This window comes from Balaenoptera musculus, chromosome 4, assembly GCF_009873245.2.
Source record: "Balaenoptera musculus isolate JJ_BM4_2016_0621 chromosome 4, mBalMus1.pri.v3, whole genome shotgun sequence".
Lineage (NCBI taxonomy): Eukaryota > Metazoa > Chordata > Mammalia > Artiodactyla > Balaenopteridae > Balaenoptera > Balaenoptera musculus.
This window is the reverse complement of record NC_045788.1, coordinates 26968093-26991397: the sequence shown is the minus strand read 5'-3', so window position 1 is coordinate 26991397 and position 23305 is coordinate 26968093. Positions and strand designations below refer to the sequence as shown.

At 38.7% G+C, this 23305-nt stretch overlaps 1 protein-coding gene across 3 annotated transcripts in view; it reads left to right on the top strand.

Annotated features, from left to right (window-relative positions):
* The first annotated feature begins 1841 nt into the window (after positions 1 to 1841).
* LOC118894758 (phospholipid scramblase 2) overlaps positions 1842 to 23305 on the top strand; it is a 32012-nt gene continuing 10548 nt past the window's right edge. The window contains exons 1-6 of one of the 3 annotated variants that reach the window (XM_036851277.1): positions 1842 to 2469; positions 8645 to 8670; positions 11554 to 11634; positions 16311 to 16513; positions 18627 to 18669; positions 21748 to 21968. In XM_036851277.1, the coding sequence (XP_036707172.1) occupies positions 8658 to 8670; positions 11554 to 11634; positions 16311 to 16513; positions 18627 to 18669; positions 21748 to 21968 (561 nt within the window). In that variant the 5' untranslated portion in view covers positions 1842 to 2469; positions 8645 to 8657. The remainder of the gene's footprint in view (positions 2470 to 8644; positions 8671 to 11553; positions 11635 to 16310; positions 16514 to 18626; positions 18670 to 21747; positions 21969 to 23305) is intronic. The other 2 variants (XM_036851275.1, XM_036851276.1) reach the window with 2 other exon arrangements.

Here is a 23305-nt window from a genome sequence, read left to right as displayed (position 1 = left end):
TCTCTCGGAGCTATCGGCTACAGCAGTTGGCCTAAACAAGAAAACAAAGAGCAAAAAAGAGGATTTTGGAAAGAATATATTAAGATTCTCGGCGGTACAATGCTAAGATTATTTTTAAAATAACTTTAAACAGCTTAAACAAAAAGAAAGAATCAGAAAGAGCTATAACCATGGTGTAAAATTATAAAGACATAAACCCCACCATGCAGAAAAGGACAGCAATACAGAATCCTGTTTATTTTTAGTATGAAATCAGATGAAAAACAAAAATAAATACTCTTGGTGAGTCCATAACCACAAGCCAACTTACACATAACAAGTCATCTGGAACTATGTAAGTCAGGGTCAGTGCTGAGGCTCAAAGGGGTCATTATGTTCTTGAGATCGTTCCACAATTCCTATATGTATGTGTGTGTGCATGTGTGTGTAAGTGTGTATACATGTATGTGTGTAGGTACGTACATTTGTATGTGTGTATATACAGAAATATATATATATATATATACACATACGTATATACGCATACATATATAAAATTAGTCAGGAATGCTTTTCTCAAAGTCCTCAAGAAGATTTTTCCTCAGCCAAATCTGAGAAATATGCCCACGTGTGCACCAATCACAAGCAAAGGAGACAGGCCGGTGTCAATACAATTGTCTACCAATGAAAATTCATACTTCGGGTTAGGACCCTTGTTCCATGAACACATTGCTCCCCAATACGTAACCAAAATAGGATTCCCTTACCAAGTGGTTCTCAAAGTGAAGTCCATGGACCAACATTATCAGCACCACATGTGAACTTATCAGAAAAGCACATTCTCAGGCTCCATCCCAAACCTACTGATTCAGAAAAATTGAAGATAGGGCTTCACAAATTGAGTTTTAACAAGAGTTTCTGGTGCTTCTGAGGCACATTAAAATTTGAGACCCACTACTTTACCATATAAAAGCAGATACTGAGTTTTGGGTAGGCAACTTATTGTTTATGCTATGCCTAGATATTTTCTAATTAAAGATATTTTCTAATTAAAAGTACTTTTCTTTAGAGATCATAATAAAATGAAAGCAAATACAGTTAAAACAAAACGAACAAAAAACCAAAGATATAAAAAGCACAAGAAGAACAAGAAAATGTTAATGTACAGAGGGGAATAAAATCTTAACATGTTTGAGAAAATGGAAAGAGGCAGATGTGATAACTATTTTATAACAGGAAGTTATAACGTGTGTATAGACGAATGTAAGAATAAAGAGATCCAACTTCTACCACAGAATCCCAGAGATACTGAGGACTTAGTGACTTCAAATAAAAGGGAGAATAAAGTTGAAAATTAAAAATCAAAATGAAAAATGCTTGAAAGTCTATATTCACAGGTCTATTCACCAACCCTCATTCACTATCGCCATGGAGAGAATGTGGCAATGGTATATACCACCGTAAGCAAGGTGTAGGAGCTTTCTTCTGTTTAAAAGATAACAGAAACGTCTAGAGATTCAAAAACAATATTCATGGAGGAGGAGAAGTTGGAGAAAAACATTGAAAATTGAAGGTACTGGATCTCTACAGTTTTCCTATTCCTTCTGCAGCAGATATCAGCAGTCAGAAAGCTAAACGGCAAGGTACATATCACTTCTTTTCTCCATATCCAGCTTTGTTTGGAAGATCATGTGTTACTTTGGTAAATAAAAATTTTACTAGAAAAACAACAATGAATCCTTCAGTTCAACAAGTATTTTCTTACTGCGCCAGTTTGCCAGTAGGGGCGCTGTAAACAGTAAACATTCTAAACACATCTGGTTGATTGCACTCTTCAAAGGAGTTGACATCGTTTAGTGGAAAGAGAGAGACAGAGAGCGAGCGAGAGAGAAACAGAAAAGACACCATAAAGAAAAACAAGTTTGACTCGCCCTCATTTGTACTCTGTACCGCCCCCTGCTTCCTGGCTTGAAAGCAACGGGAATCTAAGGGACCGAAGTCGGTCAAGGCCCAGGTAAAGGAAGTTCTCCTGCTAGAGGAGCAGCCAGAGTCCACCCCGGAGGCGGCCACTCCCCTGCTAATGACCAAGTTCCAGCTGGTTTCGACCTCCCAGTTCCTCAAGGCCCTGAACCTCAGAACCAACGTTTTTGGAGCCTCTCCAGGGGTCAGAAAGGGAGCTGACAGTCTCTCCGCGCCGCACCGGGGCGGCGGCCCCGCCTCCAGGTCTCAAGCCTCCGGCAGCGACGCGGAAGCGCCAGCCCGGGGATGAGGGCGGGAAGTCCCTTTGTAACTCAGGATCTAGGAGACGAAACCAGAAGCGACGGATTTCGTCACCGAGGTCTCTCGGAGGCCTCTTTCCTGGTACCTTCAGGGAAGCCTGTGTAAGGAGGACTCTCGACCGCCAAGGGTCGGAAGCCGAGCATCGGCCCCGCGCCCGGGTTCCCCGAGCTCGTCTGACCGCAGGCAGCGCCGGAGCTGCGGCGGCCACAGGTGGGTGGGCGGCGTGTTCGGCCTCCTCCCACGGGCGCCGGGCGCGGGGCTGGCGCGGGTTCCCAGGCCGGGCGGGGGGCACTGGGGACTACTTGGGAGCGAGGGGCGCGAGGGCCGGCGGGGTGCGTTTGCGCTGAGGTTGGAGGTTGGGGGCAGGGGGGGTGGGGGGGGCTTGGGCCCCAGCGGCCTCGGGAAGCGACCGCAGAAGCCGACCGGGGACTCAGCAGGGGGCCCGGCTGACCTAGTCCTATCCCGGCCCATCTCAGGACCTTTCCAAGGCCAAGGTGTTTTCTGCCTGAAACCGTCTTGTAGGTTCGAATGCGCTTAGTCCATCTCTTAATAGCGCGGAGCTGCGCTGGATCATGGCCAGAACCTGGGCTCAGCGGTATCTGCGAGCATTTAGGGGTATTCAGAGGGACGATTAATAAATAGACCCTGCTAGCTGTCGTTGAACAGTCAGTATTAATGAGGAGTGTGGCTGGAGCCAAAACTATGCTAGGCACCCTGGGACACCGGAAGAATTGGGAAGACAGGTGGTTTATCACATAGAGGCTAAAAGCCATTAGCTCAGGAGTCCACCTGCCTGACTTGAACCTGCCTCTACTACTTAATATCTGTGGACTCCCAGGCAGTTTCTTCCTACACGTGCCTTCCTTGGCTCATCTCTGAAACTGGGTAACGATCAAAAGTTACAAGAGTTAGAGTGTGACATATAACTTTGTCTGGCACTGCAGAGTGTACTCAGTAAACTTTAGATTTATTACTTTAAATATTTGACCAAGTCCCTGCTCCTCCAAGCTCACCGTCTGGTTCCCATGTGGTTTTATTTAGACAGCTATTCCAGCAAGTCCTGGAATGGCCACTTCCCAGTTCCAGGAACAGGCAGTCAGTGTTTCTCCTAGTTGAGCAATTTGAGATACATGGTTAGTGCAAGTGTCACTTGCTTAGTGTGAAGTATCAGGAGATTCAGGGTCCCCTTGTTCTTCCTGGAGCTTTCTTAACAACGGAACTTTCTCTTAATACCACCCGGGCAAGTATGACAATTGTAGGCCCTTGAACACTGAACAAACACAAGGAAATGAAAAATAAATGAAAAGGGAAATGAGTGGGTTTCTGCAGTTGGATAGAAGTGTCACACGAAGCAGCTGAGTCACAGATTAGCCAGCCTTCACGTCTGTAAGGTAACTGTCCTTTCTGACTGAAGGGAGTGAAATAATACTGTACACAACTATTGAATCAGCAAGCACCAATTAAGTGTCTTGTCCTGACAGGCCATGCTCTGGCCTTTGAGAGCTTAGACAGGAAACCTGTAAGAACTGTTCCCTGTTCACCTCTCCATCCTCTGGTCCAGTGATCTCTCTCTCCTTCTGTGCTCTGTGACCCACAGATCTTTATTCCCTTGAATGAGCCAAGCTCCCTCCCTCCAGCCTCAGGACTGCTACCTATGCAGTTCCCCCTGCCTCTAATGCCTCACCCCGTCCAAATACACACCTCCGTAGCATGGTTGATTTTAGACTGCCTTTGGCTCTCAGATCTGACTTTCTGACAACCCCACTACACTATCTCAATTAGTGCCTCCATAACTCTTTTTATAGAACCATTATTTTTATTCATAGCACTAGTATTTGTAATAATATATTGTTAATTGTCTGCCATTCTGTTCTAGTGATTGTTATAGTGCCTTACATGCTCTATGCCTTCAAGCAATATTCCTTGGAAAGAGGCACAAACTTTATAGTGAGTCACTATTTACAGACATATATGTGTATGTGCATTTATATATGTGTACATGAGTGTGTATACTCTATTGCATTTTCTTTAATAGTGCTAAATTTTAAAAAACCAAAGCATTGTAGTTAAGCAGTGCTAACTATTGTGCTTTACATTTTTCAAATTTTGAAAATACTAAGTACTTACAAAAAACTCTTGCCTGGCCTAGTAAAAAACAAATAGGAGTAAATTTGAAATTCCTGCTCTCTGCCTTACATAAGAAAGACACCATAAAGATAGTCTCTTAAAAAATTTCACTGAAAATTGGTGATTTGGGATAATGTCTTTTTTTTTTTTTTTTCCCAGTGAATCAAGGACATGACTGCAAAGGAAATGAATCGTGAATCATTGATATGAGCTAGTTAGTGAGCTGTATAACATTAAGTAACCATTAACCTCTCTGGCCTTAGTTTCCTCATTTTTAAGGAGGAAAGGAAACAACACAAATTTGTGAGGGAGCTCTGAGTTGTCAGGAAAGGCTTTTCAGGAGTAATAAAGCAACCAAACTAGGATAGCTGACATAAAGATTAGTTTATGTGTCTTTGGTCTCTTTGGTTTAGTTGATAGTTTTGTACAACACTTGACCACCTCTCTCTCAGTTGGTCCCAGTTGATGAAATGTCTACGTTGTTCTTCAGGGTTTACTATGAAATGCTATCCCAATGTGGTTCTGAGCATATTCGTTTTGATTTCTTGAATCTAAAATACAGAAGTGGTATTTTATAGGCAGAGTCTCTCTTATCAGGTTCGTTGCACTGATGATGGCCTCAGCCACCCCACTTCCGTCCCCTGTCTTGGACATACGTGTACTGGTATACTCAAATCCTCACCAACATCTTGGCCACCTATTTGTGTGAACCCATCTGTTTTTGCTCTGCTTATCTTTTACCAAAACCACAGTTCAACAGATGAAGTGCTTTTGACCTTAGGTGTTAACCTTTCTAAATGCATAAAATTTACATACAAAGGTAAGCTGAACAACATGGAAATTGCTTGATTTGTGACTTAACCTCTGCAAGGGTTGGGTTCTCAGCTAGCTCTGTCTAATTCCTCCCCTCCCCCTAGTCTAGTATCTCATTTTCATTTATTCATAGGAAGTTAGGGATATAGAATTCTGGGATTGTGTTTAGAGCAGTAATGTTTTGTTAAAATAATTAAGGACACGTATCTACATCTTGGGACTCTGAGAAAAATGTTAACTGGCTTGGTTTTTGGCAATTAAGAAGTAAAATTGGATAAGTAATCCAAATCTAGTTTATGCCTAGTTCATAGGCTTAGTAGTTTCAGGATCTTTCAGAATTAGGGATGTTTCCCCTTTGGGTTGCAGGTTATACTTTAATCTTTTTGACGAAATAAGATAGAAATTTCAGGACCCCAAGAGATGGGTCAAAGGGTTTCCTGTAATATGAATTGTGGAGCCATAACTGGATATCACGTGCACTATTTCTCCTTCTCCCGGGTGGTAGAGGTTTATGATTATCTAGTATCCCATAGCACCAATAGAATAGGTCTTAATGGTGTCTGATAGAATATATTTAACAGATATATGCTTACATGTATATAGTATATGATGCCTTAATTTCCTCAAAAGCTCTCATTTAACAAGTTAGGATAAGTGTGTAGTAATCAGATTATAATTTGGAATTCTGTATTTGTCCTGAAGTAATTATGATTCCAGTGGTACAATGTATAATATGACTTCATTAGAGATCTTTTTCTTTTAGTACAGGATAAATATGATTTGCTTGCAAGTCTTTCTGTGCTTTGTTTCTTACTAGGAGTAGTGGAAGACATTATTTAAAAGTTATCATATTAAATTAATTAACTAATAAATTAATTCATCCAGGACACACAGCCCGATCATTCCCAAAACTGAGTGATGTTATGTCTTGTAATAGAACCATTAAGTTTGAGAAAACCAAAACATCCTTAAAACAGCAAAGGAGAGAGGACAGGGATGAACACGGGGGATGTCTTTCGTCCACAAGTGCGTTATTCTACCTGGCACACATACAGGTTCAACTGTCACTTCACATTTTGCACCAGAGCTTATGACGTAACCTTTTTCATGCTTGAGATATTAGGAACTTGTGAAAATTCTAAAACCTACAGGAAAATGAGGACCCAGATTATATTCTGCAGTAGTTTTGCCAACAGGTACTCATCCTCACAAAGCTATAGTTTAAGACTCAAAATAACGTGAGCAAGTAGGAAGGAAAGAGTAAATATGAACAAATGAGCTCTGTTTTGAGTCTGTTTCATTTCCTTTCCTTCGATTTCTGTGCAAGGAGAGAATTGTCTCTGGCTTCACGAAAAGTAAATACTCTTATATTCGTAGTTGGTACTCATTCTGCAAGGACTTGGGAACTTATTGCTCCAATGCTTAAGAACCTCCCCCTGTTCCTAATGTGATGCATAGTATCCGTGTATGAATTCCCTCTCTTTATAGCACATTTTAAATTTCTGACTGGCACTGAATTTCCCAGGCTCAAACAACTAAATGCTAAGAAGAAATATATTTTAAATTAAAACTAAATTTTTTTTCCATCTCAGATGTATAGACTTGCCCTCCAGAAACTATGGAATTTTTTTGCCGATTCAGTGATTTGTTCACGAAAATAAATTGTTTAATTCTAAAAATTAGACCTCCAGGTATTATTTAGGATTTTTCCTTGAACTGAGTGCCCTTCTGACATTTTAGGCAAGGCAGGAATGACTGAAACAGTAGTCCCTTAAAATTGCTAAGTTGGTTGAAGGGCCATATAACATTTTTTAAAAAAACTAATCATATTATGAAGTGATCCTATGAGAAACAGTAGTTAAGTAAAAACTTGAGCTGTTTAGTCCAGTTTGTTAACTAAGGGATACTACCCATTTCTACCCCAGAAATGGAGTAGTTTTTAAATGTTTTATGTATGTTAGGGTACTGAAGAGAATGGGTATGAATTTTAATATACAGTCTGATCACAGAACTGCGTGTTGACAAAAGTAATCATGGCCTATTGTATGTAAGAATTTAGTCTCCTTTCTTAGTTGTCCTTCATATGATAGAACATAAAACACAATAATGGCCTTTGAAAACTTTTGGTATGCTTTTGTTACATGTGTTTATTAGCTTATTGTTCACCTTCTTGAATAACTGCAGAAAAACATAAATTTTAATCTTTTTGTACTTTTGTCCTGAGGAGGTCCATAGCACTTGGTTTCTGACCAGTTAATGCTAACAGGGGGTAGTACTGTACTAAGAAAATCCAGGAAGTCAAATCTGTAACAAAAAAACATATTTTTAAATTTATTCCAGGGCCAAGAAAACCCATTACTGAACTCCTTGAGTATATATAATTAAGAGGTGACTGTAATTGGAATATTCTTAAAAGTTTTACTATATTATTAAATTTTATGCTTATAACAGGCAATGATAAATCGATAACTTAGAAAAGGAGAAGAGGGATATGGTTTCTTCTTGGGAACACCAGATTTTAGTTAAGGATATGGAAGGATCAGTTGACTTTTATTTACCATTTAGGATAACACAGTAGAAGGAGCTAGTAAATGGGGAGCAAAAACTGGAGAGGGCCTGGGAAGGGCAGAGCCAATTCATATTAGTGTGTGGGTCCCAGATAAAACAACTGAGTAGCAAGTTTTTGCCTAATGGGTTAATTGTAGTTAACAGGCAGATAGGGGTTGGGATTTAAAGTGGAGAGATAGGAAAAGTAGTGACTGGATAATTGTGGGAAAGACTAGGATGGGATCAAGGCAGTAGAAGGCAGAAGTATTGAGTATAATGTTTCTTATCATTATTTTTCTGTAGAAATAAGCAAGACAAAGTTTCAGTTGGATTATCATGGTGTTACAGCTACTATAACCCCTGAGTATATGTTTTTAGGCTAAAATCATGTATTGATACACAAACAGGGGGTCAGGCCTTCTCAAATTTGTTGTTGAAGCTGGGCAGAACATGTCCTCAGGAACTGGAATTTCCAGAGATATTTACAGCAGTGTGACCTGATAGCTAACCTTTTTCCTTCTCCTGCTGGACCATGCCTGCAGCCCAGCCCTGCAGCTGGATGCTGGATTTCATGCTCCCTGTAGATTGTGTAGGTTGGAAGGCTCCAGTTTTTAACTGGAGGGCCTAGGGCTCACAGTGTTTCTGTCTTTCTCCCTCATTGAATCCTCTCTTCCCAAGATTTTTAGAAATTGTTCACCATCCTGGACTGACCTACAACTTGTAAAATCCTACTCAGAAACATAGCAGCAGGGAATACGGTCAAGACTGAAGGGTTTAAATGACCAGATTCTGGAAGACTAGATGAATAGAGGAATATCTCATGTGTGTATAGTTTCAGAGTATCTTGTTTCAACTGTCATATTTGAATTATATATTTATATCAGGTCTTCTTTTTCAGAACTGTTTAAATCATGGACAAACAAAGTAAGTAATTTAAGTGTTTACTTTCCACCTATAATGTTAAATCTCTTGTTAATGTGTTATTTGTCATAATGTTCTATTCAGTTTCTGAAAGGATATAATTTGCTTTGTGTTGTTTATGTTCCAGAATCCTAAGTCTGGGCCAGTGTTTTGGCTGTAGAGAAGATGTACACAAATATCCATGACCACTAATTTTTCCTTTAAAAATAAAAGAGCCTTAGATAAACCCAAGAAATTTTAGGCTTACTGGGAAATATGTTATATAATTTATATTACATTTCATCTGAATCAAGTTTCCCTTTTCTATGTGCATTTTATATACAAAAAGACTGTTCCAATCATATTGTTTAACAAACAATGACTTTAATATGCCAGGACATTGTAATAAAATGCTCAGATACATCCCCAATATATATCTCATAAAATACACATGTGAATAGGTTTAAATAAATACAAATCTTTATTTTATGGCTTTTTTTTTTCAAGAAAATTCTAAATAAGATGAGTATTAACCAAACATGTAATAAAAGCCTTTGTCTTTTAAAAAATCCAAGTTTCTGAGGAGAAAAAAAAAAATCCTATGGGAAAAATAGGGAAAACAAAATCCTGTTTTCTGAAGGATCTCTATTCTCTATGTTTGTTTAGATAGCCAAAGAGATGTTTATCTCTACCACAATGCCAGCCTTGTTACATATACTAGATACTCTTTAGGACCAGAAACCTTGACTTTCATTCACGAAGTTTCATGATTTTTCTTAATGCTTGCTATACTAATTTAATTTTATTTACAATACTTACTTTACTTTTTAAATGTAAATTTATATAGTATTAAGCTATTTTCTTTGCTACAAAAATAGGATGCTTCAGATCACTTAAAAAAAATCATTGGGTCCTGGTGACAATTACCTTTTAACTCTTCAGCTTCCTATATACAAATGCATGTGTTTGTATGTATATGTGTGCATAAATAGAAATAGAATGTATGTATGTATATAAATATATATATATAGAGAGAAATAACAATAACTTGTTGACAATATGAAAGTCCTATGATTTTTGTAAGTTATTCTAAGTTGCATTTCACAAATGCAGAAATCCATCCATAATTCATATGCTCTCTGATCTATGTGAGCACTTGCCCATGCATTTATTTTCTCTTTGTATAAATTCCCCTGGAATTCCCGAAACCAGGATCATTGCTCTGGTACCAAAACCCCAGGGATTATGAGCTCCTAATTTCTTGAATCTGTCAACTCCTTGATATGTGTGTGTATTTATTTACTATTGTTTAAACAGTGGTACCTGTTAAGAGGTGCCAAAATGTGACATATCATTTAAGGATGGGTCTTTAAGTCACACTTGCAGTGTGTTTCCTTGGGATCTGTTGAGTCTGATCCTGTTGCTTCCAACTCAGGTTGGGAGTGGGGGCTGTGGATATAGAGCCTCGAGAGCTAGAGAACTAGGAGCTTGGCCACTCACCTGAAGGGATGGTTGAGATGGAATGACTTGTGATATTGCAGAGATGTGTGACAATTCGGGGTATGCTGTGGTGTCTGTACGGGGAAAAACCCTGACTCAAGTAGAGGGTTCTCTGTTGCCTGAATTTGCAGTGTCCATGGACTCCATTCTGCTGAAGTTATTATGAAGTCAATAATGGAGAAGAAAGGGGGTGGAGGTGGGCACAACCCAGCCTTCCTGCTGAGATCATATGACTTGAGTTGTCTTTCAAGACCCATGATACATACAGGAAATGTGTCAGATTGAAAGTTTGGTCAACTTTTTCTTCTACACTGTTGCCATGTCCCCATTATTCAAAAATAAACTATTTTGAATTTACAGTTAATAAGCCATAGGGAAGAGAGGAGAATATGGTGTAAGTGTAGTGTCCACTAGACCATAAATTCCATGAAGGCAGAGCCAGTGTAGCCAGAGAGCCTAACTGAGGGGTGACACAGGAGATGCTAGTACTAAATATTTATTTTCTGGCCAGGGTGGTTGCTAAAGGAATGATTAGAGAAACGCGAATATGAAGAACTAGGAAACTGAACCATTTATACATACATATTAAAGATTATTCAAACTACATTGATTAGCAGATAACAAAAGTTAATATGTTTATTTATTGTAACTAAGTCAGTTATGATTTTTGTAGTTCAAAATCAGTCAAATACTGGGAATTTCCTATAGTTCAAACTTAATGGGGTAGTTCCAGAATAAGCATAAAAAGGACATTTAAATACTGAATTGCATGTATTATTTTAAATATTTAAAACATAATTCTTATAGCAACAATTATAGTTATCTTTAAAATCACCTGTTATCCTTCCATTATCAAACCCACATCCAACTAGGTTCATTTATCTCCTTCTTCACAGTCTACATAGTTTTTTTTTTTTTTTTTAACATCTTTATTGGAGTATAATTGCTTTACAATGGTGTGTTAGTTTCCGCTTTATAACAAATTGAATCAGTTATACATATACATGTGTCCCCATATCTCTTCCCTCTTGAGTCTCCCTCTCTCCCACCCTCCCTATCCCTGAGAAGACCATAATTCAAAAAGAGTCTATGTAGTTTTGAAACAATCTATTTTTCCTAGTAACAACAAAATCAGTGTATGGGAGAGAACACTCATCAGGCATATTTGAAAACTAGAAACTCAGCCCCAGTAATTAGCTGCCTATTTTACCAGAAGGGAATTTGTTTGAAACAGGATTCTACTGTAGATTAACTCTGATAACAGGCATAGCTTTTGTTAAGTGAAGAATTAACTTTGTTTCAATACAACACAGGAGCATATAAATAAAATTATCTAAGAACAATGCATTTTTTTTCTGATACGTATTTTTTTAAGAAGATATATGTTTACCTCTCCTTGAATTGCAGATGTGCAAATGAATGATCCTCACCCAGGAACACAGTTGCCAGGTGGGTATCCCCATGAATATCCTCCAGCAGCTTTCCCAGGTAAAACACTGGCTTAAAGAATAAAAAACCAAAATTTATCAGTTATTGATATTCTCCAAAGGGTGTGTGTGTGTGTGTGTGTGTGTGTGTGTGTGTGTGTCTGTCTGTCTGTCTGTCTCTGTGTGTATTTTAGTAGTGTCTTTTACTAAAAGTTCAGTAATGAAATTTGCAGCCTAGTTCTGGATTTTTTTCTTTGACTATATGTTATCATAAATATCATTAAAATATTTTTTATTTATACAGAATAGTAAAAGTGTTGTGTTAATAAAACCAGTAATGAATTGACATTTAGCAAATAAGATATAAGGTTGCACATAAATTAAACCCCAAAGTACACATATTAAGTAACAGATTTTATCGATTCTCCATTCATTCTGAAAATTATGGTCATGCAGTCACATTTAGGAGATTTATCTCTGGGTGTTTTTGAGTCATTTATTGTCTGGGGTTAATTATGTTCAGTGATTGTCATGCAAAAGAGATGACTGCTTAAGCCTGGAAGCTTCAAGCAATAGAAACATAGCTACCTGGGATAATTCTCATTTTTATTTTGTAACATACAAAAATGTGAAAGCTTTGCTTTTATATACATGCTCAATCATGCCTTGCCTTTCTAAGAAAAGTAACTGAGTCATATCACTACATACCAAGTAATATATTATTTCTTTTGAACCACTGCATAGAAGACTTAAGAGATTTTCATTTAGACAAATGCAGTTATCAACATTACCAGCACTTGGGCCTCCCTGGTGGCTCAGTGGTTAAGAATCCTCCTGCCAATTCAGGGGACACGGGTTCGAGCCCTGGTCCGGGAAGATCCCACATGCCGCGGAGCAACTAAGCCCGTGCCCCACAACTACTGCGCCTGCGCTCTAGAACCCGTGAGCCACAACTACTGAGCCCGTGCGCCAAAACTACTGAAGCCCGCACGCCTAGACCCCGTGCTCCACAACAAGAGAAGCCACCACAGTGAGAAGCCCGCGCACCGCAACGGAGAGTAGCCCCTGCTCTCCGCAACTAGAGAAAAGCCCGCGCGCAGCAACAAAGACCCAACGCAGCCAGAAATAAAATAAAATAAAATAAAAAACGTTACCAGAACTTTACCAAATGGCAGAGTTCATGGTGCACCTACATTTGCAAGTAGGCAGGCTACCCACATCTTGAGAGACCATCCTGAGGACTTTGGATCAAAAGGAGTCTTGTTTGGCCAGAGGGTGTATGCATTTTTATTCTACTCTGAGCAAACAAATCTGTTCAGGAGGTGAATGGCTTGTTTAGTTGTCTAGCCAGAAACCTCTCAGTGGAGCCTGGATCTCATCCAGATGTTTGCATTTAAACGAATGCGAGGTAGAAAGACTCCCAAGGCTCTAAGATGATAGTTCTCAAAGGGGCCTATACTTAAGTATTACTTGTAAACTGCTGAAAACACTAGTACCAGGGCACTATCCCAGGAAAACTGAAACAGAAGCTCTGGTTGTGGGACCCCAGGATTGGTAATTTTTTAATTTCGCAGGTGATTCTAATGTGCAGCCAGGGCTGAGAACTGCTGCTCTCAATTTTTAAATGGCTGGTGTTTGAAGAATTATTAGCAAGTCTATAGTATGCACCCAAGGCACTTGGAGGATATTTTAATCCACCCATGGCTAAATAATAGTAGGCGATACATAATTAAGTTATAATCGGACTTGAGAGTTTGTGAGAAAAATAGCTCAAATTTATTTCTCAAGTCGAAGGCCAATATAGCACAGGTTTTTTATGACAATGAAGCTAACAATAGTGATAGATTAAATCTGAGAGTTTATTGTGCCTAATGTGAATTAACTCATTTAATTCTCAGACAATATTATGGGGTAAATACTATTAATTATCCCCATTATGCAAGTGGGAAAACCGGCATAGAGAGGCTGGATCACGCTTCAAGTTCTGGCTTCTGTACTTAATAGTTGTGTTGTGGTTTTAAGCAAGTTGCTGTACCTCCAAGCCCCAGTTCTTATCTATAAAATGGGCATAATATTTTCTAATTCAGGCGTTTTGGAGATTAAATGAGAGTATGTGTAAAGCAACTAGCACAATGCTTTACAATTAATAAATGACAAATATTTGCTGACTATTATATTAATAATATATTAAATCAATTGGACTTTAGGTAAATGAAATATTACCTAAATTTCCGGTAATTCTATATGCTTAATCCATTGATTTGGGAAATAATTATCCTCTCCAAGAATCTCGTGAAGGTTTAATAATGCTAATAATGTAACCAATTAATTCACATCTCCTCCCCCTCACTGGCTTGCCTATGGTTTCATCTTTGCACTGTAGTCAGTGATGTTTAAAAATAGTTATCTGTTAATATTACAGACAGTACCCAATGGGTACATCATTGGCTTCCTTTTGCTTTCAGGATAAAGACCAAAATGCTTAGTTTGGTCCACCAAACCCAAGGGGCTCCCCTGCCTTCTCCTTGTCTGTCTCTTAAGACTGTCTCTCCTGTTCAGGTAGACTGGCCTTTTTGCAGATTTTTAAATGCCCTGTGTTTGTTACTATCCCAGGGCTTCTTTCTGAAATATTCATTCCCTGCCACCCACCTACTCAACTCCTTTGTATCCCTCAGATCTCAGCTGAGGGTGGTCCTCAGGGAGGCTGTCCCAACTCCCTCCCTCTGTCTCTCCCCATCTAAACACCTTCCTTTGGCACATAAAACCCTGGTCCCTCCCTTCAAAGCGCTTGTCTCTGATTTTAGTTAATCACTTACTGACACTGGTGTTGTAGATCCCTAGAATAAGGGTGAGTGTAAAATTCTCCCTCCCATTAGGCAATGAGGGCAGGGGTTGCATTTGCATTTCCCATTTTAAATCCCAGTGCTTGGTACTCCTAAAAACTTTGCAAGATATCACACAGATCATGGAACTCAGTCTTCTGTTTAAAATCCCTAAAGCCTGTCAGTCACACTTGGAATAAAATCCAAACTCCTTATTAAGGGGCTCTCAAGATGAATTGATCCTATTTCTTTACTGACAGCTGTTTCTGTTCTTCCTCTCCCTTATAATGTCCCTCTCTTTCTCAAACATGTCAGATTTATTCCTAAAGTCAGAGATTTTGTATTTGGTATTCCTGCCTCCTGGAATATTTCTTACCATATCTTCACACACACTTTTTCCCTTCTCAACTTTTAGGTGTCAACTGTAAATTTTATCTATCTAAAGTAACTGGTTGATACCTTGCCCTCTTCCCCATGTATTTTCTCCATCAGGTCAATCTGAAATCTTTTTTTAAAATTTATTTTCTGTCTCCTCTAAGCTCCCTGAGAGCAGGTTGCCTTGTTGATAGCTGTATCCTCTGATTCTATCCTCTGATTCTAGACCCAATCACATTATAGATCGTCTGTAAATATTTATTCATTTAAGAGGGAATAAATTATAAAACTATATTTAAAAGACATTGCTATGAGGTTTAGTCTGTCTTCCGAGTCTTACTTTTTATTGGTGTATGTATTTTATTGTCAGTATTCCACTTAAAAGTATTCACAATTTTCCTGCTCTAAGTGTTAAATTTTGCATAGCCTTAACTGTTAAAATGTTGTGGGACACAGTTCTTTGCAACTACATCCTCCATTCCTATGGAACAGCTACTCCGCAGACTATTCATTTAAGTTATAAAGTTATGAAGCTTCATATTTGTAATCACAAATTCATGTGGAATAGAGTATATACTCATTTCTTCCTCTACTGTGCTTAATAAGTACTTGAGACAATTTTGCCTACTATAAGGTTTTACCTTCCTTGGTTCTCAAACTGTATTTTCCAGAGAGCTTAGGGTGCCAAACTGTGAAATTTACATTTGTAACCTAGTATCATAACTTAACTTTTTTTTTTTTTTCATGTGGAGGGTTTTAGGAATGGAATACACCATGGGTTAAAACTTCAGGCAAATTGTTAACCCAGAGGAGTATCTGGGCAGTACTGGAAGGAATGACATACCCTTACCGCTGTACTAGGGTTTCTCAACAAAGGCACTACAGTATTTCAGGATGGATAATTCTTTTTTTTTTCAGGGCACTGTTCTGGTCCTTGTAGGATATTTAGCAGCATTCCTGGCTTCTACCCACCAGATGCCAGTATCCCCCTCCCTTCAATTATGACAGCCAGAAGGGTCTCCAGACCTTGCCAAATATGCCATGAGGGGACAAAACCACTAGCAGTTCTATACAGATAAGAAATGTCACTTGTTGGAATTCTAGAATTATCATTTTTTACAGGGTGGTTTGGTCCTAGAAATGCTGACTCAAAGCCTTTATTTTGGGCTTTCTACTCAATGCCATCCCTCTTTTCCAGGAAGCCATTCCAGAATTTTTATGTACCTGACTCTAGATCGTCGTTGACTTTCTTTCAGTTTATTAGATTTCAAGCATATTTTCACCTGAGTTTTGAATGATAAGGGTAAGGCTGTGGGGCAACTCCAAACACAGCCTAAAACCCTCAAAATAGGAGTGGACCTGAAACCACAGGTATTTCATTGAAAAATCACTGAGAGAGAAAAACACAAACCTTAAGCTTCTTAGAAACAGGATTTCTAAGTAGAAATTGTAGTTTGTAGATAGCTGGGGTGATCCTAAAAGAGCTGAAGTTTGCATTTTTCTCTGCAGTTACAAATAGTTTCACATGTTCATATTTCAGGACCTCCAGGATATACCGGCTATCCTGGCACCCAGGCTGGCTATCCAGTCCCGCCAGCTGGCTATTCAGGTGCTGGCCCAGTCGGCTTTCCTGTCCCATACCAACCAGTGACTAGTCAGCCAGGCGTGCCTGCAGGGGTACCATGGATGCCAGCACCACCACCGCCATTAAACTGTCCACCCGGATTGGAATATTTGACTCAGGTAATTCAATGCATTAAAAGACTCATTAAAAACAAAACTGTGCTTCCAGTTTACTTAGTGAGATTAACAATTGGCTAATTCACAAAAGCCTGAAATGGTAAAACAACATGTTTTGCTTACAGATCATTCTAATTCTTCTAGGTCAGGTTTACTTTTAAAGCAAAATGAAAATGTATTAGGAAATTGTATTTTCTATGATCTTGAATATAATCTGCAATGATAGCTAATAGCAAACCTTTATTAAGCTTTCCAGGCTTTGTTCCTAAGTATAATTCATGTATTTACTCATTTAAATTCTTTTAAAAAAAATTCTGCGATATACAAGTGCTATAATTATCACCATTTTACAGAAGAAGAAACTGAGGTCCAGAGAAGTTACATAATTCGCCTAACATCAAAATGCAGAGGAACTGGGAATGGCTTTTTACTTCTGGAACCTTAGTTCTGGATCCTGTGCCCTTTAATCCCAATACTGAATAATTTCCTAGGAGTTGGAAAGAACCATCAAACTCGATTTAGTGTTGATTTTCCATAAGTGGTACCAAGAAAGGAGTTATTGATTTGTGTATAATATGACCTACCTTTCATTATAATTAAGAAAATTACATTTTTATGTTCCTTTTGTTCTTTGGAAGACCCAATTTTATTAATGCTACCAATAAGAAAAAATAAATTCCTGGATTTTAATGAACTACATGATAGCTTATCTCAGCAATGTGAGATTTAGTATTTGTCTGCCATTACAAATCTGGTAGATTAGTTTTCAGTAAATGAATTGTCTCTCTTGCACTCTCTGCACTAATTTAATTTACCACAATGCACTTGGGCAGCCTATAATATAAGAATTTTGCACTGTTGGTGGGAATGTAAATTGATACAGCCACTATGGAGAACAGTATGGAGGTTCCTTAAAAAACTAAAAATAGAACTACCATACGACCCAGCAATCCCACTACTGGGCATATACCCTGAGAAAACCATAATTCAAAAAGAGTCATGTACCAAAATGTTCATTGCAGCTGTATTTACAATAGCCAGGACATGGAAGCAACCTAAGTGTCCATCGACAGATAAATGGATAAAGAAGATGTGGCACATATATACAATGGAATATTACTCAGCCATAAAAAGAAATGAAATTGAGTTATTTGTAGTGAGGTGGATGGACCTAGAGTCTGTCATACAAAGTAAGTCAGAAAGAGAAAAACAAATAGCGTATGCTAACACATATATATGGAATCTAAAAAAAAAAAAAAAATGGTTCTGACGAACCTAGGGGTAGGACAGGATAAAGACGCAGATGTAGAGAATGGACTTGAGGACACAGGGAGGGGGAAGGGTAAGCTGGGACGAAGTGAGAGAGTGGCATTGACATATATATGCTACCAAATGTAAAATAGCTAGCTAGTGGGAAGCAGCTGCATAGCACAGGGAGATCAGCTCGGTGCTTTGTGACCACCTAGAGGGGTGGGATAGGGAGGGTGAGAGGGAGACGCAAGAGGGAGGGGATATGGGGATATATGTATACATATGGCTGCTTCAGTTTGTTATATAGCAGAAACTAACACAACATTGTAAAGCAATTATACTCCAATAAAGATGTTAAGAAAAAAAAGAATTCTGGTAGTTCCTAAATTCTCTAAGAAATACCCTAAGCAGATTTTTTTTTTTTTTTAATTAGGCCCTTACAAAATGTTCGGGGAAGTTATCACCTACTACAAATGATATCAAAAGAAAGAAAAAGAAAATGTTTAGATTTGTAGAAAAAAGCTCTTTAAATGGCTGAAAAGGTCTTAATATTTCTTAGGCCCTTCTGGAAGGTACATTTTTTTCTAATTTTTATAGGGATTCCAGTGTAAGTCCATTTTGTTTGACCTGAATTTGCCCACATTAATAGTGAACACGTTCAATATTTTTTTTTCAGTTAAAAATATATTAACTTTAATTTTATATCTACAAGTAATATAAACAATTATTAAATATCGATAATATTGATAAATGTTGATAATTGATTATATACATTCTTTTAAAATATAAGAACACTCATGTTAATTTGTTTGGCTTAATAACATATGATACATGGTTATAGCTTAATTTTTTTTTATTATAATAGATAGATCAACTATTGATTCATCAGCAAATTGAACTTCTGGAAGGTATGTATTCATTGTATTTATCATATTTCTAGGAAGAGAGGACATTTATGCAGATAAAGGCATATCACCAACCACAGATATAACACCTTCAGTGATGCTGGATATTAAAACTGGTTATTTACAAATGTTTCTCTTTGTGATAATGAATTGATAAGGATTGTCAGCAGCTCATTTCTTGAAATTAGGAGTCAAGTGGTAAAATACTATTATGCTGGACATCTCTCCTCTTGATACAGACCCTAACTTAGAAGGAAACCAGTCAAAACTTACTGTTGGGCTTCCCTGGTGGCACAGTGGTTGAGAATCTGCCTGCCAATGCAGGGAACACGGGTTCGAGCCCTGGTCTGGGAGGATCCCACATGCCGTGGAGCAACTAGGCCCGTGAGCCACAACTACTGAGCCTGAGCGTCTGGAGCCTGTGCTCCGCAACGAGAGAGGCCGCGACAGTGAGAGGCCCGCGCACTGCGATGAAGAGTGGCCCCCGCTTGCCACAACTAGAGAAAGCCCTCGCACAGAAACGAAGACCCAACACAGCCAAAAATAAATAAATAAATAAATAAAAATGTAAAATAATACAGACATACCCTTTATTAAAAAAAACAAAACAAAAACAACTTACTGTTGTTCCCCCTTCTCTCTAGAAATCATTTCAGTGAGTCTGTCACTTTGCCTAACCTCTATCCCTTCAACTGTTTTTTCCCCAGTTTGTGATGTCCTTGCAGTTGTCACAGAGCCACATGCAGTAGTTCAGTTACCTTAGTAAATACATTTCCAAAGCAAGTGAACTCTGAATTTGGATGCATGGGGATGTTTTGGAAAATCACATTACTGCCCACAGTTTCTCTTGGGAGTTCAGAGGAACCCTATAAAACCCTTTGTTCCACGGGCTGTGGATTATCACCTTGGGCACAGGGACACTGCACTGGAGGGTGTTGACCAGCCGGCCGAGAGGCCTGACTTCCTAGAACGCCACTGGTGCTCCTATGGATGGGGCCTGACTCCTACAGCTGTTTCCTTAGGTCCAGTGCTCGTCAGGTGCAAAGTAAACTTAAGAAGCCACTAGATGTTTCAGGACTGCTGCCAGGGGAAAGGCAATCTGGGTAGATTCATGCACTACAGTATCCTCCTTATTGGTATAAAGAGTTCAGTGAAAACTCTAATAGATTTTAGAATATATCTATTAACTCTTCACATCTTTGCAAAGTTCTTTTCCACTGATAGAAATTATAATGTGAATTGTACTACTGTAGAAATATGGTTGGTATTTGGTTAGAATATATAATTGTTGCTTATTACACTTAAATTACTTGTAATGTACACTTCGATATTTAGGATGTTCTCATTTTTATTAGTTTGTTTACATTACATTTTCTCTGGAAAGGAACTCTTCATAGTATGATAATTTATATTCTCAACTTTTTTAATGATTCATTTTAGGGAATTTATTTTTGACATTATAAAAACCAAAAAACCAGACACTACACATTATATAGCACTCCATTTATAGTTTTAAGATTTGTAAGTTTTATGTATATATTTGGAAATATATATGTATTAATCATGAAATATAAATTTCAAATTTAGTAGTTATAAATTCTTCAGTTTTTTAAAGGATGTCTAATTTTCTTTTCTTTTTGTCTCCAACTGAAGGTTTATATTTTAACGTTACGAGCAGTATAAAGAAATAAAGATTACTCAGTTCATTTTTAGCACCTGAGACTATGACAGGCACTTAACATTTCCCAATTCAAAACTTAATAGACAATAAAGACATAACCATAGAATTCTCTTGTTTTATTTGTTTTCCTTTTTTAAGTAACTAGAAGGAAGCTTAGATTGTGTAAACCCACTGATCTCATTACACAGATAAACAAGCTGAAGAATTTTCAGATTAAGCTACTTAATGAAACAGTTAGGTAATAGATCCCATTTCATGAATCAGTTTAATTTTTTCACATGAAATATTTGACTGGCTGATATTGAGGTAAAGGGTGGTTCTTTTAAAGGCAGGGTCAGAGCCTGAGTCAGAGCAAAGATACTTAAGGGAGGTCATGGCGATAAAATATGTGAAGAACATCTCTATCTGACTAAAAGTCCATCCACACCAATATTAGAGAGTGATTTTTGTCTCTATGTTTCTTTTAATTGCTCATTATGTTGGTGGCTTCTAATACCCTATGACCCATGTTAATGAGGGCTGTGGACAAGTGACACCATGAATTGCTCCCTCCTGGCTTTAAGCAAGGAGAGGTTTCCAAAGTGTGGTTCAATGTGGGAAGCCCTTTGGTAAGATACCACGTGGGTGTCAGTATTTAGCACATCTCTGTTTCCCCTGTGAAGAGATTAGCCCCTGCTGAGGTACAGAGTTCACTTAGGATGCCAGTGGTCTGGAATCCTCCGACTTGCAGCCTTGGTTGCCAAGCGCCTTTCCCCTTGTCTAATACCCATTTCCCACTTCTGAACAACCACTGCTGAGCTAAACAAGGGTGCCCTGGGCCCAGGGTGACGTCCTACCTCACCTTCCATTTTCACTCTCTCCCTCTTCACATGTGTGCATTGAGAGAAAGCCCTCTCACACCTTCTTCACACAGCGCAGAAAGAGAAGCCATGACTGTGGTTTATAAAACTGTATCTCAAGCCAGTTTACTTAATATCATACTATATGGTGCATAAACATAGCAATCATCCTATATTCCCCTCCATAGCTGAATACATGACAAGTAGACATTTTCTGCATTCACTTAGCACGACTGTGACCATCGACAGCACGGCACCATCCCTCACAGCAAAGTCTCCCTTTTTGACATGGGTCCATGGAATTAGGAAGATACGAGTTGTTGTCTCTTCCATGTCTCATACAGGAATTCCTAATTTCTTTGTACTTTAATACCCTCTCCTCCATTCCCTTTGCCTTTTTTTCTCTGTTTAGACCATCTCTACACATCTTTCCTTTTCTTCCTCCTGTGTTATATGAAGTATCATCTTAAAATGGTATAACTAGATATTGTAGTATCTTAGGATAGATTGATTATTCTTTTAACACAATAGTCATAGTGATTCTCTCTTTTATGTTTTTAGTCTTAACAGGTTTTGAAACTTGTAACAAATATGAAATTAAGAACAGCCTTGGACAGAGGATTTACTTTGCAGCAGAGGATACTGATTGCTGTACCCGAAACTGCTGTGGGCCTTCTAGGCCTTTTACAATAAGGATTCTTGATAATACGGGCCGAGAAGTCATAACTCTGGAGAGACCACTAAGGTGTACCAGCTGTTGTTTTCCCTGCTGCCTGCAGGAGGTCAGTGAGCAATTACCAGGGTAATTTTTACAAATACTTTGCAAAGTAGTTCTGCAAGAATTTTCACCTTATTGGTGAATTTATATAATCAAATGAGATTTAAAGGAAAAGTGGTCCACCAGCTATTGGTTTATGCTTGAGTGTAAATTGTAGGAAGGAAGGCAGGTGGAAAAGAGTGAGCAGTTAGCCCCATGTCCCTGAGCAGTGTGCCCCCCGGGGGTGAAATCAGAGATCTCAGAGACCAGACTTCTTGATCTTCAGAGAGAGCTGAGAACATAGGTCACCTCGGTCAAGTTCCTCACCTGAAATGACCATGAGGGCCTGGCCAAAGCCAGAGGAGGGCCCCATAGAGAATATCCTCGAATGCCATCCCAGAGGCAAGTGGACAGAAGAGTGAGGAAAAGAACACGTATGTTCATCTCATTATTTTAGCCAACCTACAAGGAGCAAACCTAGGAGAGGCCCCCTCTGAGAAATCTCAACTCCTGTGTTTTCAGTTCTCCATTTGAAAAAAAAAAGTAATATATTTGAGTCCCTGTAATAGGGGTATGCAAATTGTGAGCACCGTCAGCTCCATAAAGACCAGGTGTCTCTTTCATAGTACTTGACAACCCTCTGATAGAGAACACGGATCTCAGGGGAGACGCCAGGGCACAGAGTGTTTATAGGAAGTCGGCCTTTGCCTGTATCTCCATTGGCCTGAAACCAGAGCTGCCTGGGTCACTCAGTCATCCATACGGGTAGCTGTGAGTGCAGAGCACACAAAGATACAAGCACGTAGAGATTTGATGTCTAATACTGCTCTTACTTTGAAAGGATAACTGAAGTTGTTCATACTGAATTATTTTGTTTTCCATGTCAATTAGTTTAGATGTAATAATATTCATCGGAATAGCTGAGGGAAAACTGAGAGTTTGATGGAATATGCTCGACAATTTATAGAGCACATTAGCATACATTATACAATTGGTCTTAATAAAGAGATCTAGGAAGTCCTCAGTTACAGATAAACATGTTGAGATGCTCTCAAAGTCACCCAGCTAATGTTCAGAGCCAAGATTCCAGGCCCCATTTTCTTTCCATGCTAGCACTATTGCCACTCATATTTGAAAACTGCCCCAGTGATCAGCGCTCTGTCCATACACTTAAACCACTGTTTTTAAAGGAATTTGAGGAAATAGCTATTAATAATTTAGACATTTTTTGTAAGTATGGAAATATTAAAATATACAAGACCAGTAGAGCAGTGCTTCAGAATGGAGACAGTGCATGCAGCCTCCCTGAGTTTGTGTCTCATCTCTTCCACTTTGCAGCTGGGGAATCTGATACAAGTTAAT